The following is a 20,797-nucleotide window of genomic DNA, read 5'->3' on the forward strand; positions in this document are numbered from 1 at the left end:
TTATATGTAAATAGTGGCTTTTAAAATAAATATTTAATGGGGGTGGGGAGCACTTGACAGATTTCTCCCAGAAGGAATCCTTCCCATAGTGCTGTCAGTATGGTTACAGGGCAGGAATAATTCACACCAAGGTTAAAGACCAGCACAAAGTGAAGAAAGAGAATCCAAGTTTAATTTCAAGGAAAAATAAATGTGTTGCTCTGAAGAGTTTAAGCCTGTGAGAACTCTGCTCAGCAGTGGCTCATAGGCCTCTAGATCCATCGAGGTTTTCTTCAGCGACCACAAGCTGCCAGCAAAGGCCAAGTATGGCGGAAGCAAAAGACTCCCTTGACAGTCCCAGGCACTGACCAAATGCCAGCATAGTTCAGTTCTGGAGAATTAACCACCCTTTCCACAGGCCCAGCACTAATCCCAAAGCCCACTTTCACTTCCTGGAGCCCACCTTGCTTCTTCACTTAGGGATGACAGTTCATTAACTAGAAGTTATTTCCCCATTCTCATTCATTTTCCCTGTAAGAACTGGACCTGTAGGATAACCAAACAGCTGAGAAGGGAAGGTTTCTTTTAGGAGTATTCCAGCTAACAAGTGATAGAGGAATACCGTCTTATTCAAGAGAATATGAAATTACAGATACAGGCAATGATTAATGGCTCCTATTGTCACAGAAAAGGAAGACATTCAAACCTTATGTGTCTTCTGGGAAAAGTATTTGTTTCCACCTATGAAATATTCTTGAAAAAAACAAAAACAAATCTAAACAAGTCTTTTGATCTAATTACAAATTACTTTTACAGACGGTACAAGGAGACAACAGAACATAGTAAATTGACATCACAGGAATGTAATCAGCAAAACACAGAGAATAAAAATGTACATAGGAAAAACTACCTGGTTTCTTCGACAAATAAATTAATGGAGGGAGGGGGACACACATAACAGGTGGCAGAGAAAGATGTAGACTATAAGATTTAAGATATTTCAACCAATGGCAATGTAAAAATGTCATTTGGGTTCTTACTTGAACAGATCATTAAAATGATTATGGGGGGAAATGCAGGAAATACAAACATTAGATATTTGGCGCAACTAAGAAATCATTGCTAATTTAAGTTAATAAATGGTATGGTGATATGGTTTCTTTTCAAAATTCTTCTATAGAAACACATACAGAAATATTTCTATGAAAAGATGTGACATCTGGAATTTGCTTCAAAATGTGAGGTGCAAATGGATTAGGGTATAGGTGAAATAAGCCTGTAGGGAATGTGAAATGAGTTGATGACTTTTGAAGCTGTATGACGAGTACATAAAAGTTCATCACTCTAGTCTCTCTGCTTCCATACTATATCTTGTAATTTCCATAATAAAAAGGTTTTAAGAAATGAATAGGAGTAATTTCAGATCTCCAATTCCTATGACAGAGATCAACCTTCATAGCAAACTCTGTTCACCACCTATCTCAATTATGCTAAATACTGTATGTTCAACCTGTCCCATTAGAGTTTATCATTTCACACCAATACAATCAGTTTTTCCTTTCCAACCCTCCACAACCTAACCAATCTTTCAAATTTGTCTATCCAACTAGGCCATAATTTCCTAGAAGGCAAGGAATTCATTATACTGTCTTTACTTTCCACAAAAAGTCTAACTTAGAACTTTGCACATAGTAGTTAATTACCCAACAAAAAAATGGGTAGATTTGTTCTGGCCTGTTCAGAAATGAACAGAAAAACCAACAAGTGATATAATACCAATAGCAGAAAACATGTTAAAGACTTCATAGGTAATAAATAATTGGATGACTATAGGGTTACATCAACACAATGAAATACTACTTGGCATTAGAAAGTAAAAACAGGGCCTCCCTAGTGGCGCAGCATTTGAGCACTGGGTTGCAAAGCTGCCCGCAGCCTCTGCAGAGCCGGTTCAATCCCTGGCTGCTCCCCAGCCACCGGAGGAGGGTCCCACATGGCACGCAGACCTCTCCTGCCGCCTGCTGCTCCCCTCAGCAGTGTACTTCGGTCCTTCTGCCTGCTCTGCTCCCCGCTCTGGCTCTGGTGAATTCTCTCACCCTCCCGTGCTTCTGACTATACCCAGCACTTGTATAAATAAATATATAAATCTTTAAAAAAAAAAAAAAAGTAAAAACAACATTACACAAAACAATGTGGATTGATTTCTGAAACCATGCTAAGAGAAAGAAGTCAGGCACAAAAGACTACACAGTACACATAGTCCCCTTTATATGAAATCCTTGAAAAGGTGAAAAAGCAGATGCTTAGGGCATGGGGTGGTGTAAGGGAACTAGCTAAAGGGGCATGCGGGTGTTTTTACATGATGAAAAATGTGCTATATTTTCTTCTTGTATATTAATTGTTGTGGTTACAAAACTGTGTACATCACCTCACTGTACAATTAAAATGGGTGGATTTTATTACATATAAATTAAGCCCCAATGAAACTATTTAAAAATCATAAAAGTATACAATATTGGATTTATTATATTGTGCATCTGAAACTAAGGTGTTATATGTCAATTATACCTCAATTAAAAGAATTAGAAAATGAGTTAAAATTATATACATATTATAATAGGACAGACCAAGAGCTCTTACAATTAATGTAAGGAAAGAAGCATTTCAAAAGAAAAATAAATAGCCAATAAAATACGAAGCTATGATCAAATTAAATCAGTAAAATACTATTTTCCACCTATATAATTGATAAGAACTGTTTTCCTTTCAACTCATTTTTGTTTTTAATTGTAATATTTAGCAATGGTGAGGATTTAAGAAAAGTCCAGATTTTTGACCCAATGGGAAATTTAGCAAAAGTATTATAAAATATAAAACCAATCTAAAACTTTATCCCCAAGAAACAATCATGAGCAAAGACAATTCAAAGAGGAAAAAGAATAGTCTTTTAACAGATGGTACTGAGTCCACCTGCGATCCACAGGCAAAAGAATGAAGCTGGCCCTCTTCCTTACATCACATACAAAAATAAACTCAAAATGGGGCCTCTCTGGTGGCGTACCGGCTTAAGACACAACCTATGAAGCTGTCCACAGCCACTGCAGCTCGAATTAGATCCCCAGCCAAGGAGATACCCACATGGCACAGCAGTCCTCTCCTGACTCACCTGCTGCTCCCCTCAGCAGTGTATTTCAGTTAATCTGCCTGTTCTGTACCCCACTCTGTCTCTAGTGAATCCTCTCACCCCCCCCACACTTCTGGACTATACTCCAGTTCTTGTATGCATAAATAAATAAATCTTTAAAAAAAAAAGGGGGGGCCTCCCCATGGCGCAGTGGGTTGAATGCAGCACTGTGAAGCTGTCCGCAGCTTCTGCAGTGTGGGTTTGATTCCCGGCTGGCCAGGGAGATACCCACATGGCGCAGAGACTTCTCCAGCCTCGCCCGCTGCTACCCTCAGCGGTGTCTTCGGTCCATCTGCCTGTTCTGCTCCCCACTCTGTTCTAGTGAATCCTAGCACCCTCCTGTGCCTCTGGCCTGAACCCCAGTTCCTGTACAAATAATAATAATAAAAAAAAATCTTTTAAAAAAAGGAAAAAAATGAAATTAAAATGGATCAAAGACCTAAATATAAGTGCTAAAATGGAAAACGCTTTAGAAGGAAACACAGTGTGTAGAGTTTCATAATCTCGGAGTAGGCAATGTTTTCTTAGATTGCCACCTGAAAACAAAAAAGAAAAAAATAGAAAATAGAAAACAAACTTTGAACTTCAAAGGACACCATTAAGAAAATAGAGAGAGTAATTGGAGGGGGGGCGGAGCAACATGGCGGCGAGGAGACGCTGCGAGTAAGATCTCCCATTAAAAAAAGTGAATAGGGAGGAAAAGTGGCAGGTCCCAGTGAGAACTGGGACACGGAAGATAAACGGGTGACTCCAGCAAACTGCCCAAAGAAGAAAGTGGCCATAAAAGAGGACCAGAAGGGAGGGAAGCGCAGAACCCTGCTCCCCTCCCCCGCCCACAGAGGCGGCACTCTCCGACCGGCAGAGGGGAGGAAACAACAAACCAAAACGGCCAACAAGAAAAACGGACGCAGCAAGCGGGACTGTGAGTGGAAAGGAACTATTTCAGCCACCACACCCCGTGAACGGGAGCTGTGGAGAACCCTGCAGGATTCGCCACAGCGGTGAGCGAACGGCTCCGGGCGCCATTAGAGAAGAACAAAGACCCCGGGAGACGCGCACACAGCCCGGGCTGCCGGTAAGCTTGCGCGGATAGCGGCGCGCTCGCGCTTGAAAAGCAAGTGCAGACCAGGATCGCGGCTGCCCAGGTCCCCGCGCCTGCGACCTAGGCTTGGGAGACAACCTAGGCTTGCGGGGAGGCGCGGAGGTCCTCACTGAGGTGAAGGTCCCTCCCTGAGTGAGCAGGAACCAGGCGCCCAGGCACGGGAGCGGTGCAAAAGGCGCCCTTCCCGCGCCACTGAACTGGGCTACAGCCCGCGTCCTGGAACTGAGGGCTTTGGAACTGAGACCCGGGGCACGAAATTAGGGGCGTGGGTTCCCCACGACGGTGGGGCACAAGGCAGACACAGCACCCCAAAGCCATTGAGGTGTACCCTACCATCCCCGCTTTGCTCCCTGTCCCACGGCGTGGAAAATCAGCTCCCCAAGGGCTCTAGGAGAGATCTTTGGCGCCACCTAGCGACTTGTAGACAGCACAGGCTCCTGAAGGAACTAGTGGCCAGCTGGGGAGTTAGCCCACACCCATCCCCTTCCAAACAAGTAGTCTGAGCCCACAGGGAGAGCGAGCACCCACAGCCAGGGCAGACCAGGCACGCAGAAGAGTGTGCCTGACACCGGACGCGCAGGGAGTGTGTCCCACATCACCATTTTAGAACAGGGACATTTCTTCAGTAAAGACTACCTGCAGAAGGCTTCCTCAGGAGCCAGAGGTGAGCGGGGGAAGTTCGCCCACGCCAGACCCCCTCTGGCCTGCAGTCCAAGCCCAGAGGGGGAGCAGGAACCCACCGCCGGGGCAGACCAGGCGCACAGGGGAGTGTGTCCCCACATCGACATTTTAGGACAGGGACCTTTCTCCAATAAAGACTGCTTGAAACTGACAGATGACTCCAGGAGGAACCAGAGGGGAGAAGAGAAGCCCACCCAAGATGCCGGCCAGTCCCAACAACACAGTGTCCCAACGCATACGGCAAATTAGAAAACAGACAGTAGGGAGGAGAAGAACCACATGCAACCTAGCAACTCTCCAGAGAAAAAGCACACCACAAAAAGAAAACCAGCCCCCAGATTGCAACGACAGCAACTTGGAAGAACTTCTGAGCCTTCCAGAAAGAGAATTTAAAATTGCCGTGATTAAAAAACTGACAGAAGTCATAAAGGAAAACAATGATAAGGGAAAAATAATCAACGATCAGAAGAATGAAATTGAGTCCCTAAAGAGGGAAGTAAAAGAAATGCAGGAGATCAAAGAATTAGTGGAAGAACTAAAGAATTCTGGGAAAAGCAATGAAAGCAGAATTGATGAAATGGAAGAACGAATAAGTGCTCTTGAAGACACAGAAATAAAAAGAACCAAAACAGAAAAGGAAAGAGAAGTACGAAGGAAAAAGAATGAAGAAAGACTTCGGGAACTATCTGACTCCATGAGGAAAGGAAATATAAGAGTTATAGGAATACCAGAAGGAGAGGAGAGAGAAGTAGGAACAGAGAAAATATTCAAAGAGATAATTGAAGAGAACTTCCCAAATGTGAAGAAGGAGCTGAAAATTGATATACAAGAAGCAAGAAGAACACCAAACTTCCACGACGAAAGAAAAAATACAGCAAGACACATAATAGTAAAGCTCCCAAGAATCCAGGACAAGGAAAAAATAATGAAGCTGGCAAGAGGGAAGAAACAGATAACATTCAAAGGAAAGCCAATCAGGCTGACATCAGACTTCTCCGAAGAAACACTACGGGCAAGGAGAGAGTGGAGGGACATAGTCAACAGACTCCAAGAAAACAGATGCCAACCAAGAATACTCTATCCCGCAAAGCTCTCCTTCCTCTTTGAAGAAAGAATATGGACCTTCCCAGACAAACAGAAACTCCGGAATTTCATTGCAACTAAACCCCCACTCCAAAAAATACTACAAGGAGTCCTAAAGCCAGAACCTCAGAGGGACGAATAACAATGAAAGAAGGCCAAAAAAAAAAAAGTTATTAAAAGAATAAATAAATAAAATCAAAGGAAAGACAAACACAATGGCAAATACAGATGTTAACATATCAATATTAACTCTAAATGTAAATGGACTAAACTCTTCAATAAAAAGACACAGAGTTGCAGCCTGGATTAAGAAACAAAACCCAACCTTTTGCTGTCTCCAGGAAACACATTTAGCTACAAAAGATAAAAATAGGCTCAAAGTCAAAGGATGGAAAACAATCCTACAAGCAAATGGGCCAAAAAAGAAAGCAGGAACAGCTATACTTATATCAGATAAAACAGATTTCAAACTCAAAAAGATAAAAAGAGACCCAAATGGTCACTACATTATGATCAAGGGGACAATACTTCAAGAAGAAATAACACTCATTAACATATACTCACCAAACGAAGGAGCACCAAAATATATCAGACAACTGTTGTCTTCTCTGAAAACAGACATCAGAGAAAACACATACGTAGTGGGAGACTTCAACACACCACTATCAACAATGGATAGATCAACAAGACAAAAAATAAGTAAAGAAACCAAAGCTCTAAATAAGGACCTAGAGCAATTGGGCTTAACAGACATCTATAGAACACTAAACCCAAAAAAACGGAGTACACATTTTTCTCAAGCGCACACGGATCATTCTCCAGGATCGATCACATACTGGGGCACAAGACAAACATCAACAGATACACCAAGATTGAAATCATACCAACCATCTTTTCTGACCATGAAGGCATCAAACTAGAAATAAACCATAAAAAGAAGGCAAGGAACTTTCCTACCTCATGGAGATTAAAAACCACACTAGTGGAAGACCACTGGACTAATGAGGAGATCAAAGAAGAAATTAAAAAATTCTTTGAATTGAACGACAAGGAGGACACCAATATCCTAAATGTATGGGATGCAGCAAAAGCAGTAATAAGAGGAAAATATATAGCAATAGAAGCTCACATCAAGAAACAAGAAAGAACTCAAAGAAACAACCTAATCTCGAAGCTCAAAGATCTAGAAAAAGAACAACAAAAAAACCCCAAAACCAGTAGAAGAAAAGAAATAATAAAAACCAAAGCAGAAATAAATGAAATTGAAACTAAAAAAACAATCCAAAAGATCAATGAAACCAAGAGCTGGTTCTTTGAAAAAATCAATAAAATAGACAAACCCTAGCCAGGCTCACAAAGGAAAAAAGGGAGAAAGCACAAATAAACAGGATCATCAATGAAAGAGGAGAAATCACAACGGACACAGCAGAAATCAAAAGAATAATCAGTAACTACTATGAACAGTTATATGGAAATAAGTTTAATAATCTAGAGGAGATGGACAAATTCCTACAACTCTACAATCACCCAAAGCTAGATAAAGAAGAAATAGAACACCTAAACAGACCAATTACAATTAGCGAAATTGAAATGGTAATCAAAAACCTCCCCAAAAACAAAAGCCCAGGACCTGATGGATTTACAAATGAATTCTACCAATCATTCAGAGACGAATTAGTGCCTATCCTTCACAAACTCTTCCAAAAAATTGAGAAGGAAGGGACAATACCAAACACGTTCTATGAAGCCAATATTACACTAATACCAAAACCGAACAAGGACAACACTAAAAAGGAAAACTATAGGCCAATCTCCCTAATGAACACTGATGCAAAAATCCTCAATAAAATTTTAGCCATCAGAATCCAACAATGTATCCATAAGATAATTCACCACGACCAAGTAGGATTCATTCCAGGGGCACAAGGATGGTTTAACATCCGAAAATCAATCAACGTTATCCAACACATCAACAAAAAGAAATATAAAAACCATATGATAATATCAATAGATGCTGAGAAAGCTTTCGACAAAGTGCAACACCCATTCATGATAAAAGCCCTTGAAATTCTTGGGATACAAGGAACATACCTCAACATCATAAAGGCCATCTATGACAAGCCAACAGCCAGCATCATTCTCAATGGTGAAAAGCTGAAAGCAATTCCATTAAGATCTGGAACAAGACAAGGATGTCCACTCTCACCACTGCTTTTCAATATAATACTGGAAGTCCTAGCCAGGGCAATAAGACAAGAGAAAGACATCCAAGGAATCCAAATAGGAAAAGAAGAAGTCAAACTATCACTATTTGCAGACGATATGATATTATACATAGAGAACCCCAAAAACTCCACAGAAAAGCTAATTCAACTCATCAATCAGTTCAGTAAAGTGGCAGGATACAAAATCAACATGCAAAAGTCAGTAGCCTTCCTATACACAAACAATAAATCTGAAGAAGAAGAAATCAAAAAAACCATCCCTTTTGTTATTGAAACAAAAAAAATCAAATATTTGGGAATAAATCTAACAAAAGAGATAAAGGACCTATACAAAGAAAACTATAAAACACTGTTAAAAGAAATAGAAGAAGACACAAAGAAATGGAGAGACATCCCCTGCTCGTGGATTGGAAGAATAAACATTATTAAAATGGCCATCCTTCCAAAAGCAATATACAGATTCAATGCTATTCCAATCAAAATTTCAATGTCATTCTTCAAAGAAATAGAACAATTATTGATGAAATTCATATGGAATCACAAAAAACCCCGAATAGCCAAAGCTCTCCTGAAAAAAAAAGAAGGGAATGGAGGCATTACACTCCCAGACTTCAAACTATACTACAAAGCCATAATCATCAAAACTGCATGGTATTGGAACAAGAACAGACATACAGACCAATGGAATCGAATAGAAAATCCAGAAATAAATCCACAGATTTATGGTCAACTAATCTTTGACAAAGGAGCAAAGACTATGCATTGGAGCAAAGAAAGTTTGTTCAATAAATGGTGCTGGGAAAACTGGGTCGCTACATGCAAAAGAATGAAGCTTGACCACTACCTCACACCATACACAAAAATCAACTCAAAATGGATTAAAGAACTAGACATAAGACCTGAAACCATAAAATATATAGAAGGAAATATAGGCGAAACACTACGTGATCTGCACATCAAAGACATCTTTACAGACACATCACCCAAAGCAGTGATAGTGAAGGCAAAGATAAACAGCTGGGACTACATCAAATTAAAGAGCTTCTGCACAGCAAAAGAGACAATAACAAAAACAAAGAGAAACCCCACCAACTGGGAGAACATTTTTGCACCCAACACTAATGATAAAGGACTGATCACAAAAATCTGCAAAGAGCTGATGAGACTCAGCAACAACAAAGAAAATAATCCAGTCAAAAAATGGGCAGAAGAGCTAAAAAGAAACTTCTCTGAAGAGGAAATGCAAATGGCCAACAGGCATATGAAAAAATGTTCAACATCACTTGCCATCAGGGAAATGCAAATCAAAACTACCATGAGATACCATCTTACACCAGTGAGAATGGCACATATTAAAAAAACTAGCAACAACAAATGCTGGCGAGGGTGTGGAGAAAAAGGAACTCTTCTGCACTGTTGGTGGGAGTGCAAACTGGTCCAACCACTGTGGAGAGCTGTGTGGAGATTTCTGGACCTACTAAACATAGAGCTTCCATATGATCCAGCAATTCCACTCCTAGGTATTTACCCAAAGGACACAGAAACATCAATTCCAAAGAACACCTGCACCCCTATGTTTATAGCAGCACTGTTTACAATAGCTAAGCTTTGGAAACAACCCAAATGCCCAAAAATAGATGACTGGATCAAGAAGATGTGGTACATATATACCATGGAATATTACTCAGCATTCAAAAAAGATAAACACATGCAATTTGCAGCAACATGGATGGCGCTGGAAGGGATCATGCTCAGCGAAATAAGCCAAAAAGAAAAAGAAAAATACCGGATGGTCTCACTCATAGCAGGAATCTAGAAAACTTAAATAAGGGACCAGGAAAATGAATAACTATAAGAAAGTGAAAATCAAAATCAACAAAAAACTATGAACCAGAGACACTTTTAGGCGGGCGGGGGCGGGAGGGAGGGATTGGGGTCAGAATGGGGGCTGCAATTGTATGGGGAATATAACAATAAAATTTATAATAAAAAAACAAAAAAACAAAAAAACACAAAAAAAAAAAAAAAAAAAAATAGAGAGAGGGCCTCCCCTGGTGGAACAGCGGTTGAGCGCTGGGCTGCGTAGCTGCCCGCAGCCTCTGCAGCGCCAGTTCAATCCTCAGCCACTGGTGAGGGTCCCACATGGTGCGCAGACCTCTCCTGCCACCCGCTGCTCCCCTCAGCAGTGTGTTTTGTCATCCTGCCTGTTCTGTTCCCCGCTCTGGCTCTGGTGAAGTCTCTCACCCTCCCACGCTTCTGACTGTACCCACTACTTGCATAAATAAATAAATAAATCTTAAAAAAAAAAAAAAGAAAAGAAAGAGAACCTACAGAATGGCAGATAATATCTGCAAATCATTTACTTGATAAGGGTCTAATGTCCAGAATATATAAAGAACTCTTACAGCTCAACAATAAAATGATAACCGAAGATTGGAAACAAAACTATAACATCCAACTGGGGATGAAATGAGATACATTCAACTGGGCCTCCCCAGTGGCGCAGCGGTTGAGCGCTGGGTTGCGAAGCTGCCCGCGGCCTCTGCAGCGCCGGTTCGATCCCCGGCTGCTCCCCGGCCACCGGAGGAGGGTCCCACATGGCGCGCAGACTTCTCCTGCTGCCCGCTGCTCCCCTCAGCGGTGTGCTTCGGTCCTTCTGCCTGCTCTGCTCCCTGCTCTGGCTCTGGTGAATTCTCTCACCCTCCCGCGCTTCTGACTGTACCCAGTGCTTGTATAAATAAATAAATAAATCTTTAAAAAAAAAAAAAAAAAAGATACATTCAACTGATGAAATAGCATGCCCACAAATAGTAGGTAACCAGTCATACATAACCAGTAAATGCTACAGAAATATATTTTATATGAAAAGATGTCTGAAATAATAATAACTTTTGTGAAGTCAAATAGTATGCCATTCTCCCAAAGAAGGAAACAATCTTAGGATAAAAACTGGTTATAACTTCTGGCCTCTAGACTATAAGAGAATAAATTTGTTATTTAAAGAAAAATTCTTGGGCCTCCCCTGGTGGCACAGCGGTTGAGTGCTGGGCTGCGAAGCTGCCCACGGGCCTCTGCAGCACAGGTTAGATCCCCTGCCCCCGGCGAGGGTCCCACCTACAGCACCTGCTGCTCCCCTCAGCAGTGTATTTCGTCAGTCTGCCTGTTTTGTTCTCCTGTCTGGCTCTGGTGAATCCTCTCACCCTCCCACACTTCTAACTGTTCCCAGTGCTTATATAAATAAATAAATAAATCTTTTTAAAAAATAAAAAAAAAATAAAATTTAAAAATTCGTTTTTTAAGATTTGTGTGCATAAATAAATCTTTTTAAATAAATAAATAAATAAATCTCCAAAACCACAATCCAAATGGATTCTTATTCTTACTTTGGCAGAAATTTATAATACTGGATGTTGCTAATTATTTTGACAGAATCAAAACAGCGAGTACAAAGGGCCAATAAGGGAAAAATCCTCCCAGGTCTCCGGTCCTCTCTCCTGAAAATGGTCCTAATGAAACAGTTTATTCTATGAAAGATTTGAAGGTAAAGTATTTATTCTACACATTGTGAAGGCAATATTCGTATTTTTAAAATACTGTTGTAAAAAAAAAAAATCAAACCCTTCACTACCAACAACAAAACACCACTAACCACAGGGCTTACCACTCAAAATACAGCCAAGTCAACAGAAAATAAAGTTCACTCATATGAAAAGACAGGACCCTCCATTGTAAAATGAACTCTTCAGTTCTCCTTTCATAGTTTTCAGAAAATTAAAGCTCTACTTTAATTTTAAGGAAAAAGAGCTTTTAAGGAAAAAGAACATATAAACCCAGTACAAAGTACCTCAAAGATAAAACAGTTAAACTGACACTGCTAAGACTAAAGCTAAAGTAAAACATGAAAATTAAAGTCCCGGTAAGCCGCAGTTTTCCTTAGATTTTTTAAGTGAGGAAATTCTTAATCCTGTCAAGAAGTTTCTAAAAGAAAAACCAAAGTTAGGTGGAGTTACATTTGAGGAGGTTAATATGATAAATGAACAGTATTAGAAAGGTTAAAGGAAAGAGTGATAAAGCTGAAAGCTACTGAGGCTGCAGGGAATACAGTGCTGTAGGAAGGTAATATGATACAGCCACACTAGAAGTCGTTCAGCAGTTTCTTTTAAAACTAAGTATGGACTTACTATGTGACCCAGCACTTCTGGACATTTATCCCCCAAAAGGAAAACTTACATTCACACAAAAATGTGCACACAAATGCTGACAGCAGCTTTATTTGTAATCGCCAAAAACTGGAAACAACTTTTCTGGAACGTCCTTCAAGGGGTAAATCATTAAACACACCATGGTACAGCCATACTACGGAATACTACCTGACGTTAAAAAGGAATGAACTGTTAATACACGTAACAGCTCAGAAAGGAATTATGGGCAGACCAAAAAAAGCCAAAGCAAATACAAAGCAACATACTGTATGATGCCATTCATGTAACAGTCTCAAAATGACAAAATTATAAAGATGGAAGAGAGGTTAGTTGTTGATCGGGATTAGGGATATATGAAAAATAAAGGGGTGGAATGAGGGATCACTGAGATGGCATCTTGATTGTGACGGTGGGGATACAAATCAACTTATAATAAAACTACACAGAACAGGGCCTCCCCGGTGGCGCAGCGGTTGAGCGCTGGGTTGCGAAGCTGCCTGCGGCCTCTGCAGCACCGGTTCGATCCCCGGCTGCTCCCCGGCCACCAGAGGAGGGTCCCACATGGCGCGCAGACCCCTCCTGCCGCCCGCTGCTCCCCTCAGCAGTGTACTTCGGTCCTTCTGCCTGCTCTGCTCCCCGCTCTGGCTCTGGTGAATTCTCTCACCCTCCCGCGCTTCTGACTGTACCCAGTGCTTGTATAAACAAAACAAACAAATAAAATAAATAAATAAATAAATAAATAAATAGATAAATAAAATAAAAACATGCCTCTATAAAAAAAAAAAAAAAAAAAAACTACACAGAACAACCCACACACTATACAAATGAGTGCCTGAAGACTGGTGAAGCCTCAATAAACCTAAGGACTGTAACAATGTCAATTTCCTGGTTTCACATTAAACCATTGTTATGTAAGATGTTACCACTGCTCCAAACTAGGTGAAGGGAGCATGGGATTTCTCTGTGCTTAATTTTTTGGCAACTTTGAATCTATATTTCAAAATAAAAAGTAAAAATAAAACAAATCACACAGGGCCTATGTATGAGAAGGTTAATACAGCAAATAGTAAAAAGGTTTAACATAGACTTTGGAACATGGTGAAAAGGCTCATGAGCACTTTTTATTGAGCACTTTATTTTTTTTTTTACATTTTATTTATTTATTTTAAAGATTTATTATTTATTTATACAAGCACTGGGTACAGTCAGAAGCGCGGGAGGGCGAGAAAATTCACCAGAGCTAGAGCGGGGAGCAGAGCAGGCAGAAGGACCGAAGTACACTGCTGAGGGGAGCAGCGGGCGGCAGGAGAGGTCTGCGCGCCATGTGGGACCCTCCTCCGGTGGCCGGGGAGCAGCCGGGGATCAAAAACAGCGCTGCAGAGGCTGCCGGCAGCTTCTCAACCCAGCTCAACCGCTGCACCCCCAGGGAGGCCCTATTGAGCACTTTAAATAAATCAACTAGTTTGAAAAAAATACCTTTCTGCACACCACTCAAAATTTTTCACCAGAAAACAGACCTGAGCTAAAATTCCTGCATTTAGTTACTAGGTACTACATAAAATCGCTTATGCACATGGCAAGATTTTTTTCAGACTTTAAATTGCTCAAGTGAGGGCCTCCCCGGTGGTGCAGCAGGTTGAGCACAGTGCAGTGAAGCTGTCCACAGCCTCTGCAGCGCGGGTTCGAGTCCCGGCTGGCCAGGGAGATAACCACATGGCACAGCAGACCTCTCCTGTCTTGCCCGCTGCTCCCCTCAGCAGTGCTTTCAGTCTGTCCACCTGTTCTGCTCCCTGCGCTGTCTCTGGTGAATCCTCTCACACTTCCACGTCTCTGGCCTGTACCCCAGCTCTTGTATAAATAAATAAATCTTTCTTAAAAATAAAATAAAATGTAAAGGTGAATTTGAAGCCTTTATATAGTGTTTTGCAGTTGCTTAATCTCTAACTTTCTGGTGAGGTAGAAAGAATATTCTCCTGGCAGTCCTCTGCAGCCTTCAAGCAGGCTCTGAGTTGTCCAGCCAGCTCTACAGGGAGAAAAGACAGGAATCTCAGGCCAGCTGCCCCTTCAAGATTCTCTATATCTCTATGTTTGTAAGTGTTTAAAACACACAGTCTCAGTCCTCCCCGGTGGCGCAGTGGGTTGAATGCCGCGCTGTGAAGCTGTCCCGAGCCTCTGCAGTGCGGGTCCGGTTCCCGGCAGGCCGGGGAGAAACCCACATGGTGCATCAGACCTCTCGTGTCTCACCTGCTGCTCCCCTCACCAGTGTATTTCAGTCAATCCGCCTGTTCTGCTCCCCACTCTGGTGAATGCTCTTACCCTCCCGCGCCTCTGACCTGTGCCCCAGTTCTTGTATAAATAAATAAATCTTTGGAGAAACAAAAAACAAAAAACAGGGACTCCAGGGTGGCGCAAGGGGTTAAGCACCGTACTATGAAGCAATCCCACAGCCTCTGCAGCACAAGTTCAATCCCCGGCCGGCCAGGGAGAAACCCACACGGCAAGGCAGAGCTCTCCTGTCTTGGCCACTGCTCCCCTCAGCAGTGTATTTCAGTCTGTCTGCCTGTTCTGCTCCCCACTCTGTCTCTGGTGAGTCCTCTCACCTTCCCCCACCTCCCTGCATCTCTGGCCTATACCCCAGCTCTTGTATGCATAAATAAATAAATAAATCTTAAAAAAAAAAAAAAAAAAAAAACAGTCTCCAGTAAAGTGGGTATGATCCTGAGATAATTTCTTCTACTAAATGTTACTCTAAAGGATTCAACAGAAGGAACAATAGAAAGCTCAGCAAAATCATGCAATAACTTGGTCTAGTCTCCATAGAAAAAGGAACACATTTTTCTCAGCTTCAGCAGGTAAAGAATACCTAACTACAACTATCTTCAGGCCAGTATCATCATCAAGGAAGCCCTTAAATTTTCTTCCTATGTATCCTTCTGGATACCTAATACTAGGATTTATTCTTTATGTGCAAGAAGTTGTGATATAAGGTCACCTAGCACTGAGGGACCAGAACTGTTCTAACACACACTACCCCCCTACTCCTTGCCTTAAACTTTTCTAGTAGCCCCTCCCCACCCTTCCTTTCTTTCAAAATACTAAACCATCTGTGTGAACACAGGCAGACTCCAAAAAAGCTCTATTTACTCATTGGTTCCCTTTGCCTTTCAACAGCTAAAAAGTTAATAGGGGTTGAAAAAATTCCACACTCTGAAATGCCAGTGATTCAGACAGTGAATGTTGAGTGGTCAGATTATGGAGAGAATATAGTCTACGGCATGAAAGCAACTCAGCTGAACACAGTATACTAGATTTTGGGAAATTTGCAAACCCTTAGTGCAGGATCCATATTGCAGAAAACCTAATGTCTCCTTGAAAGCACACTTCAGCACACAAATGCAGGAAAATCCAATAAGCTGCAGGTCCCGGTTCACCAGGTTTCACAGTGCATGTGGGCTACATTTGTAAATGCAAGATATTAAACTCAGAGCAAGCACTTTGTACTGGCCTCTGAATTCCTTCATACTCAACCCACGTTCTTCTGCCTGACGGCTTTGGAGCCCAGCAGTGACACCAATCCCATTGATGATATTGTGTAGAAAGAGCCGGAAGGGAGCCAGAATGGCAGTGCTGAAGCTCGCATCACCACCCTGGCCTTCCTGTGACACAGCACACAATATGCCTAAGGAAGGACACAGTCCTATGGCAGTAAAGACAGCTACGTCTCAGTTTCCAAGCTTCAACTCCCCGCTAGACAGCTCACCTAAACACCACTGTTTTCTGCTGCTCCAAACTAACAGCCCTAGCTCTTCTTTTCAATAACAACATATCCCATTCGCTTCAGTGGAAAGCTGTGAGATTACTAAATCCACAAGGGAGTTAGGATCCTCTCCATCCTCACCTTGTCGTATCTCTCACATTCATTCTTCTTTGCCATTCTCATTCCCATCTCCATCGCCCTAGTTCAAGAAATTTTATTTCTTAAACTCAAGCTTCCCAACAGAATCTTCTTGATGTCCTACAGCCCAATGTGTACTTCAAAATGTTATTTTGAGTAAGTCAACCAAGTCTTGAAAAAATATCTACACAGCCGGTAGTGCAACCCTCATAAAACTATTTTCATGAGCTTGGACAAGCAGCAAACACCTTCCATAATAAGTTTCTAAATATGAGGGTTCAGGGCCAAGGGTTGTGAATCTCTCCAAGTATCCTGCACATGCAACTTTTTGTTACTCTTTTTTCTCTATGGTGATCAATTAAATATTTGGAGGGGGGAAAAAAAGGCATATGGCTCATTTTCATGGACAACCACAGAAGGAGCAGGTGGATTGCATCCCACACCATAGCCAGCCTTGGAGGGGAACGAATCCCAAGAAATAGAATAAGTGGATGCATTTAAAAAAAAAAAAAAAGGAAAGCAAACACACTCCCTGAGCCTACAGGTCCAAGGAGCTGAGATGGTAAGCCCATGTGAGTTTAATTTTGAAACAGGACTATGAAGACTTCAGAATGAAATCTAAATATGCTCTCTACATTTAAAAAACACAACAAGTAACTATAAACCAGAGACACACTAAGGGGGGGGGAAGGAGGGAGCAGGATCAAACCAAGGGTGGTGGGAATTGCATGGGGACTATACCAAAATGAAAATGCATACATTGTACAAAAATAAAAAATGATGTAAAAAATATATAAAATTAAAAATAAAAAAATTTCCATCTTAACTTATGTAAGAGGAAACATACATAGAAAGAAAATAAAACATTAGCAAGCTAGCTATACCAACAGCATGAAACAAACATACATCAAGAATTCAAAGGAGTAACCAAAAATAAAAAAAATTCAGGCACCAGGAGAAATCAGTTTTTAACTGCATCTTAGGGTTTTCAGGGAGCAAGACAACTAGTGTCTCTGAAGTAGAGAACATGAAAAGATAAAAGCTGTGAGAGAGGGTATGTATGCAGCTGTCCCACACCTCAAGTCCACTGTTTATGTGTTCCCATCCCTCTCCTCCTTATGTGGACTGGCAGGCCAAAGACCATCACGATTTATTAACCTATTAGCTAAATGTCAGTCACATCCTCAGAACTTAGAAAACATTAGTAAGAGTTTTACTATATTTAATTTCAGACGAGCATAGCATGGAAGTGTGCTCTGAGTTCAGATTTTTAAAATACCTATATTAAAAATAGAAAAACTTCCATAAAAGTCAAGAAATAAGGATCCATAAAGAAAACAAGAATTTGTAAGCGTCCAGACACTCTTAAAAAATCAGTTCTTAGGAACTGCTAAATGAAATAAAATTTTAAATTGCTTACATTCTCTAAAGAATGAGGAGGCAAAAGAATGGAAAGTCTGATGAAGTGATAAGCACTTTTAAAACAGGTTTACAATCAGATTTTAAACAGTAATCCCTCTGGGAAATGGAAATTCCTCTCTTTAATCCCTCTGAGGGCAATATAATATTTGAATCTGGAGCAAGTACATCTGGCTTTTAAATAAATTCAAATAGTAACCTTTTACAGTATCGTCAACATTAAATACAGGTAGATTTCTTATCTCTCAAAAGTAGGGGTAGTCAGCAGTTGAATATCTAAAGTATCTTTGCTAGACACATAAGCAAAGAGGTATCAATAAAGGAAATCAAGGAACTTCAAGGTTTTAGTTGACAGTGATAACAGGAGCTTATTCCTGGGAAACCGAAACTACCAAAACCCTTCATTTTCAATTTGCTTATCACCAAACAACAGGTTAATGCTTCATCTTGGAAATGCTAACAGGATGAAACCACCAAAGTTATTAAAACGAGATGACCATGGAGAGCGCCCTTGAAGCAGAGATTCAACCCTAAAAGGTTCCCCTGGGGTAAGTGAAAACAGGTTTGACATGTACCCCAGAGGGAGCCCTAAAAGCATGACTGCACTTGCCATAAATGGTGAGAGTTGTAATAGTAGCTTATAGCAGACACGAATCTACTAGAAGCAGATGGAGCCCACCAACTCATTTTACCCAGCCCAAGCAGGGCAGATCTGAATGGGGGAATCTAAGAAAAGGTTTCACAAGGGATTACTAACGGTGGTTTCATTTGCTTACGACAGCCCCCCCCCACCAACCCCAGTAAATCAGGCTCTTTAAAATGAAAAGCATTTTGAAAGCTCCATACTCAAACTAACATATACACACACACCCCACACGCACCTCCCCCTCCCCACAACCCCATGCACACCGTCCAAAAGCTTTATTTTACAAAATAAAAGATTCTGAAACCTATTCCAGCACAGGGGTTCTTCCAGAAGGGAAATCTAGCTGGTAACATTCCCAGAGTATGTACATAATTCACTAGGGGTCAGGTAAGATTCCATTTTGTAACAGCTGAACTTTAAACAGAAAGTCACCAGTGGTGCAACATTCACTCATTAGCATAAAGTTACCCCCTAGAATGGAAAGCTTTGGCTGTCTCTGCCAAGATGACAACTTTAGGTGAGAAGCTGGACCCAAGGACAGTGAACTCCTAGAAAGTTCTATCAGGTCTCAGGGACGCTCTCCATCTGTCTCAGCCTAAGCTTAGCTGTCACCCCATTCCTGCCTCCCCAAAGTGCAAGGTGGCCCGAACACAGAAAAAAAAAAAAATTTTTTTTTTTTTTCAATAAAACGATGAGCCAAAGGGTCAAGAGCAGGCAAAGCCGTACAGGGCTGACATGATTCCTGCTGGAGACTGGGGGAGGGGAGGAGCTTTCTGGATGTTTCTATTCTTGGCAAGGAAAGAACCTCTAAGTCCTGTACCATCAAAAGGCACAAACACAGGAATGTTCTCAGCGAATGAATGATGTGCCCGAGCTAAGCGACCTCGTCGGGAGTGGAGTGCGATGTCCGGGAGAAAGGGAAGGAGATCTGGAGAGCACGGGGGGAGGGGGGCTGGGGGGGGTAGTCAGGAGAGGGTGTGTTTGACTAAGGGGGGGGGGTGCGAGGCAAGAGCGCACGGCCCAGGGGGTCCGGGCGCGGTGTGGACGGTTAGCGGGTGGGTGGGGATGCCTAACGAAGGTGACGGGGGGGTGGAGACGGCGGAGGGGTGTCCGGAGGTGTGGACGGCTGCGGGCGAAGAAGGTGCAGCGGGCCAGGAGCTCAGGGGCGGTGTGCACGGCCGCGGGATGGCAGGAAGACCACGAGCCCCCAGAGGAGCGCCGGACCCGCGGCGGGGAGAGTGTGTGTGTGTGTGTTTGGGGGGGGGGTGCGTGAGGCGTGAAGTGGGGGTGGGGTGGGGGTGGCCCGGCCTCGGCTCCCCCACACCCCCCTCCTGTGGGCGTGTGCCGGGCTGCGCGTGTGCACGGGCCGGGCCGCCAGGCCGCAGGCCCCACTCACCCCACGACTCCCTGGTTGTAGTTCCTCCGCTTCCAGGGGGTCCCGCTGTACAGGCCCCCGCCGCCGTCGGCGCGGCCGCCCCCCGGGGCGCGCCCCCCGCCGGGCTGCAGCAGGCTGTAGTTGAGTCCGTACGTGCTAGCCTTGTTGTCGCGCTTCCTCTTGTTGCTGCTGCCCGCGGCCGGGTCGGCGGGCTCGGCGGCGGGGCCGGCGGCCGGGGCGTGCGGGGCGGCGGGCGCCGGGGGCGCCGGGGCGGCCGAGGAGGGCCGGCGGCGGCGCGGCGGGCCCAGGCCGCGGGCTGGTGGTGGTTGTTGTTGTTGTTGGTCGTCTCCAGGGGCAGGAAGTCCCGCTGCTCCGCGGGCTGCGCGTGGCCGCCCAGCAGGCGCTCCCCGGCGCGGTACATGCCGGCCGGGGCCGGGGCGGGGGCCGGGGCGGCGGGGCCGGGGCTGCCGGGGCTGCTGGCGCTGCCGCCGGGGGCCGAGGTGCTGCCGCCGCCGCTCGCGCCGCCGCTGCTGTGACAGTGGTGGTTGAAGTAGAGGTTCCTCAGCCCCTGCGTCGTCTCCCAGATCTGCATCCACAGACTGTTGGACGGTCCGAGCTGCTCTGGCTGGAACCAGGCGATCCTCGGATCCATCAAACGGCGGCGGCCGCTGCCCCCGCCCCTCCCGGCCGCCCGCAGGGCCGGCGCCGCGCCGCGCCTCAGGCGCACGCCCGGCCTCGGCGGCTGCGGCGGCTGCTGCTGCTCCTGCCGCCGGGGCCGCCGCCGCCGCTGCTCGGGCCCGCCGCGGGCGGCGCGGTCGCACGGGGAGCCCGGCCGGCGCCGGCGGCGTCGCTCCCGCCCTCGGGGGCTCCGCGGGCCCTCCCCCCCTCCCTCCGCCCCTCCGCCGAGCCCCTGTCACCAGGGTTCCCGTGCAAATGGCGGCGGCGGCCGCGGCTGTGGAGAAGGGCGAGCGGCGGGGCGAGCGGCAGCGGCGGCGGCGGGACGCGC

The 20,797-nt window shown here is 43.9% G+C and overlaps 1 protein-coding gene across 1 annotated transcript in view; it reads right to left on the minus strand.

Moving 5' to 3' along the window:
• Positions 1 to 20,472, minus strand: part of TENT4B (terminal nucleotidyltransferase 4B) — a 77,949-nt gene extending 57,477 nt beyond the window's left edge. The window contains 2 exon segments of the mRNA XM_037516289.2: positions 19,813 to 20,072; positions 20,075 to 20,472. Coding sequence (XP_037372186.1) covers positions 19,813 to 20,072; positions 20,075 to 20,443 — 629 coding nt within the window. The 5' untranslated portion in view covers positions 20,444 to 20,472.
• Positions 20,473 to 20,797: the final 325 nt, after the last annotated feature.

Source organism: Talpa occidentalis, unplaced genomic scaffold (genome assembly GCF_014898055.3).
Source record: "Talpa occidentalis isolate TD23 unplaced genomic scaffold, MPIMG_talOcc4v2.1 talOcc4.17, whole genome shotgun sequence".
In the NCBI taxonomy this organism is placed as follows: domain Eukaryota; kingdom Metazoa; phylum Chordata; class Mammalia; order Eulipotyphla; family Talpidae; genus Talpa; species Talpa occidentalis.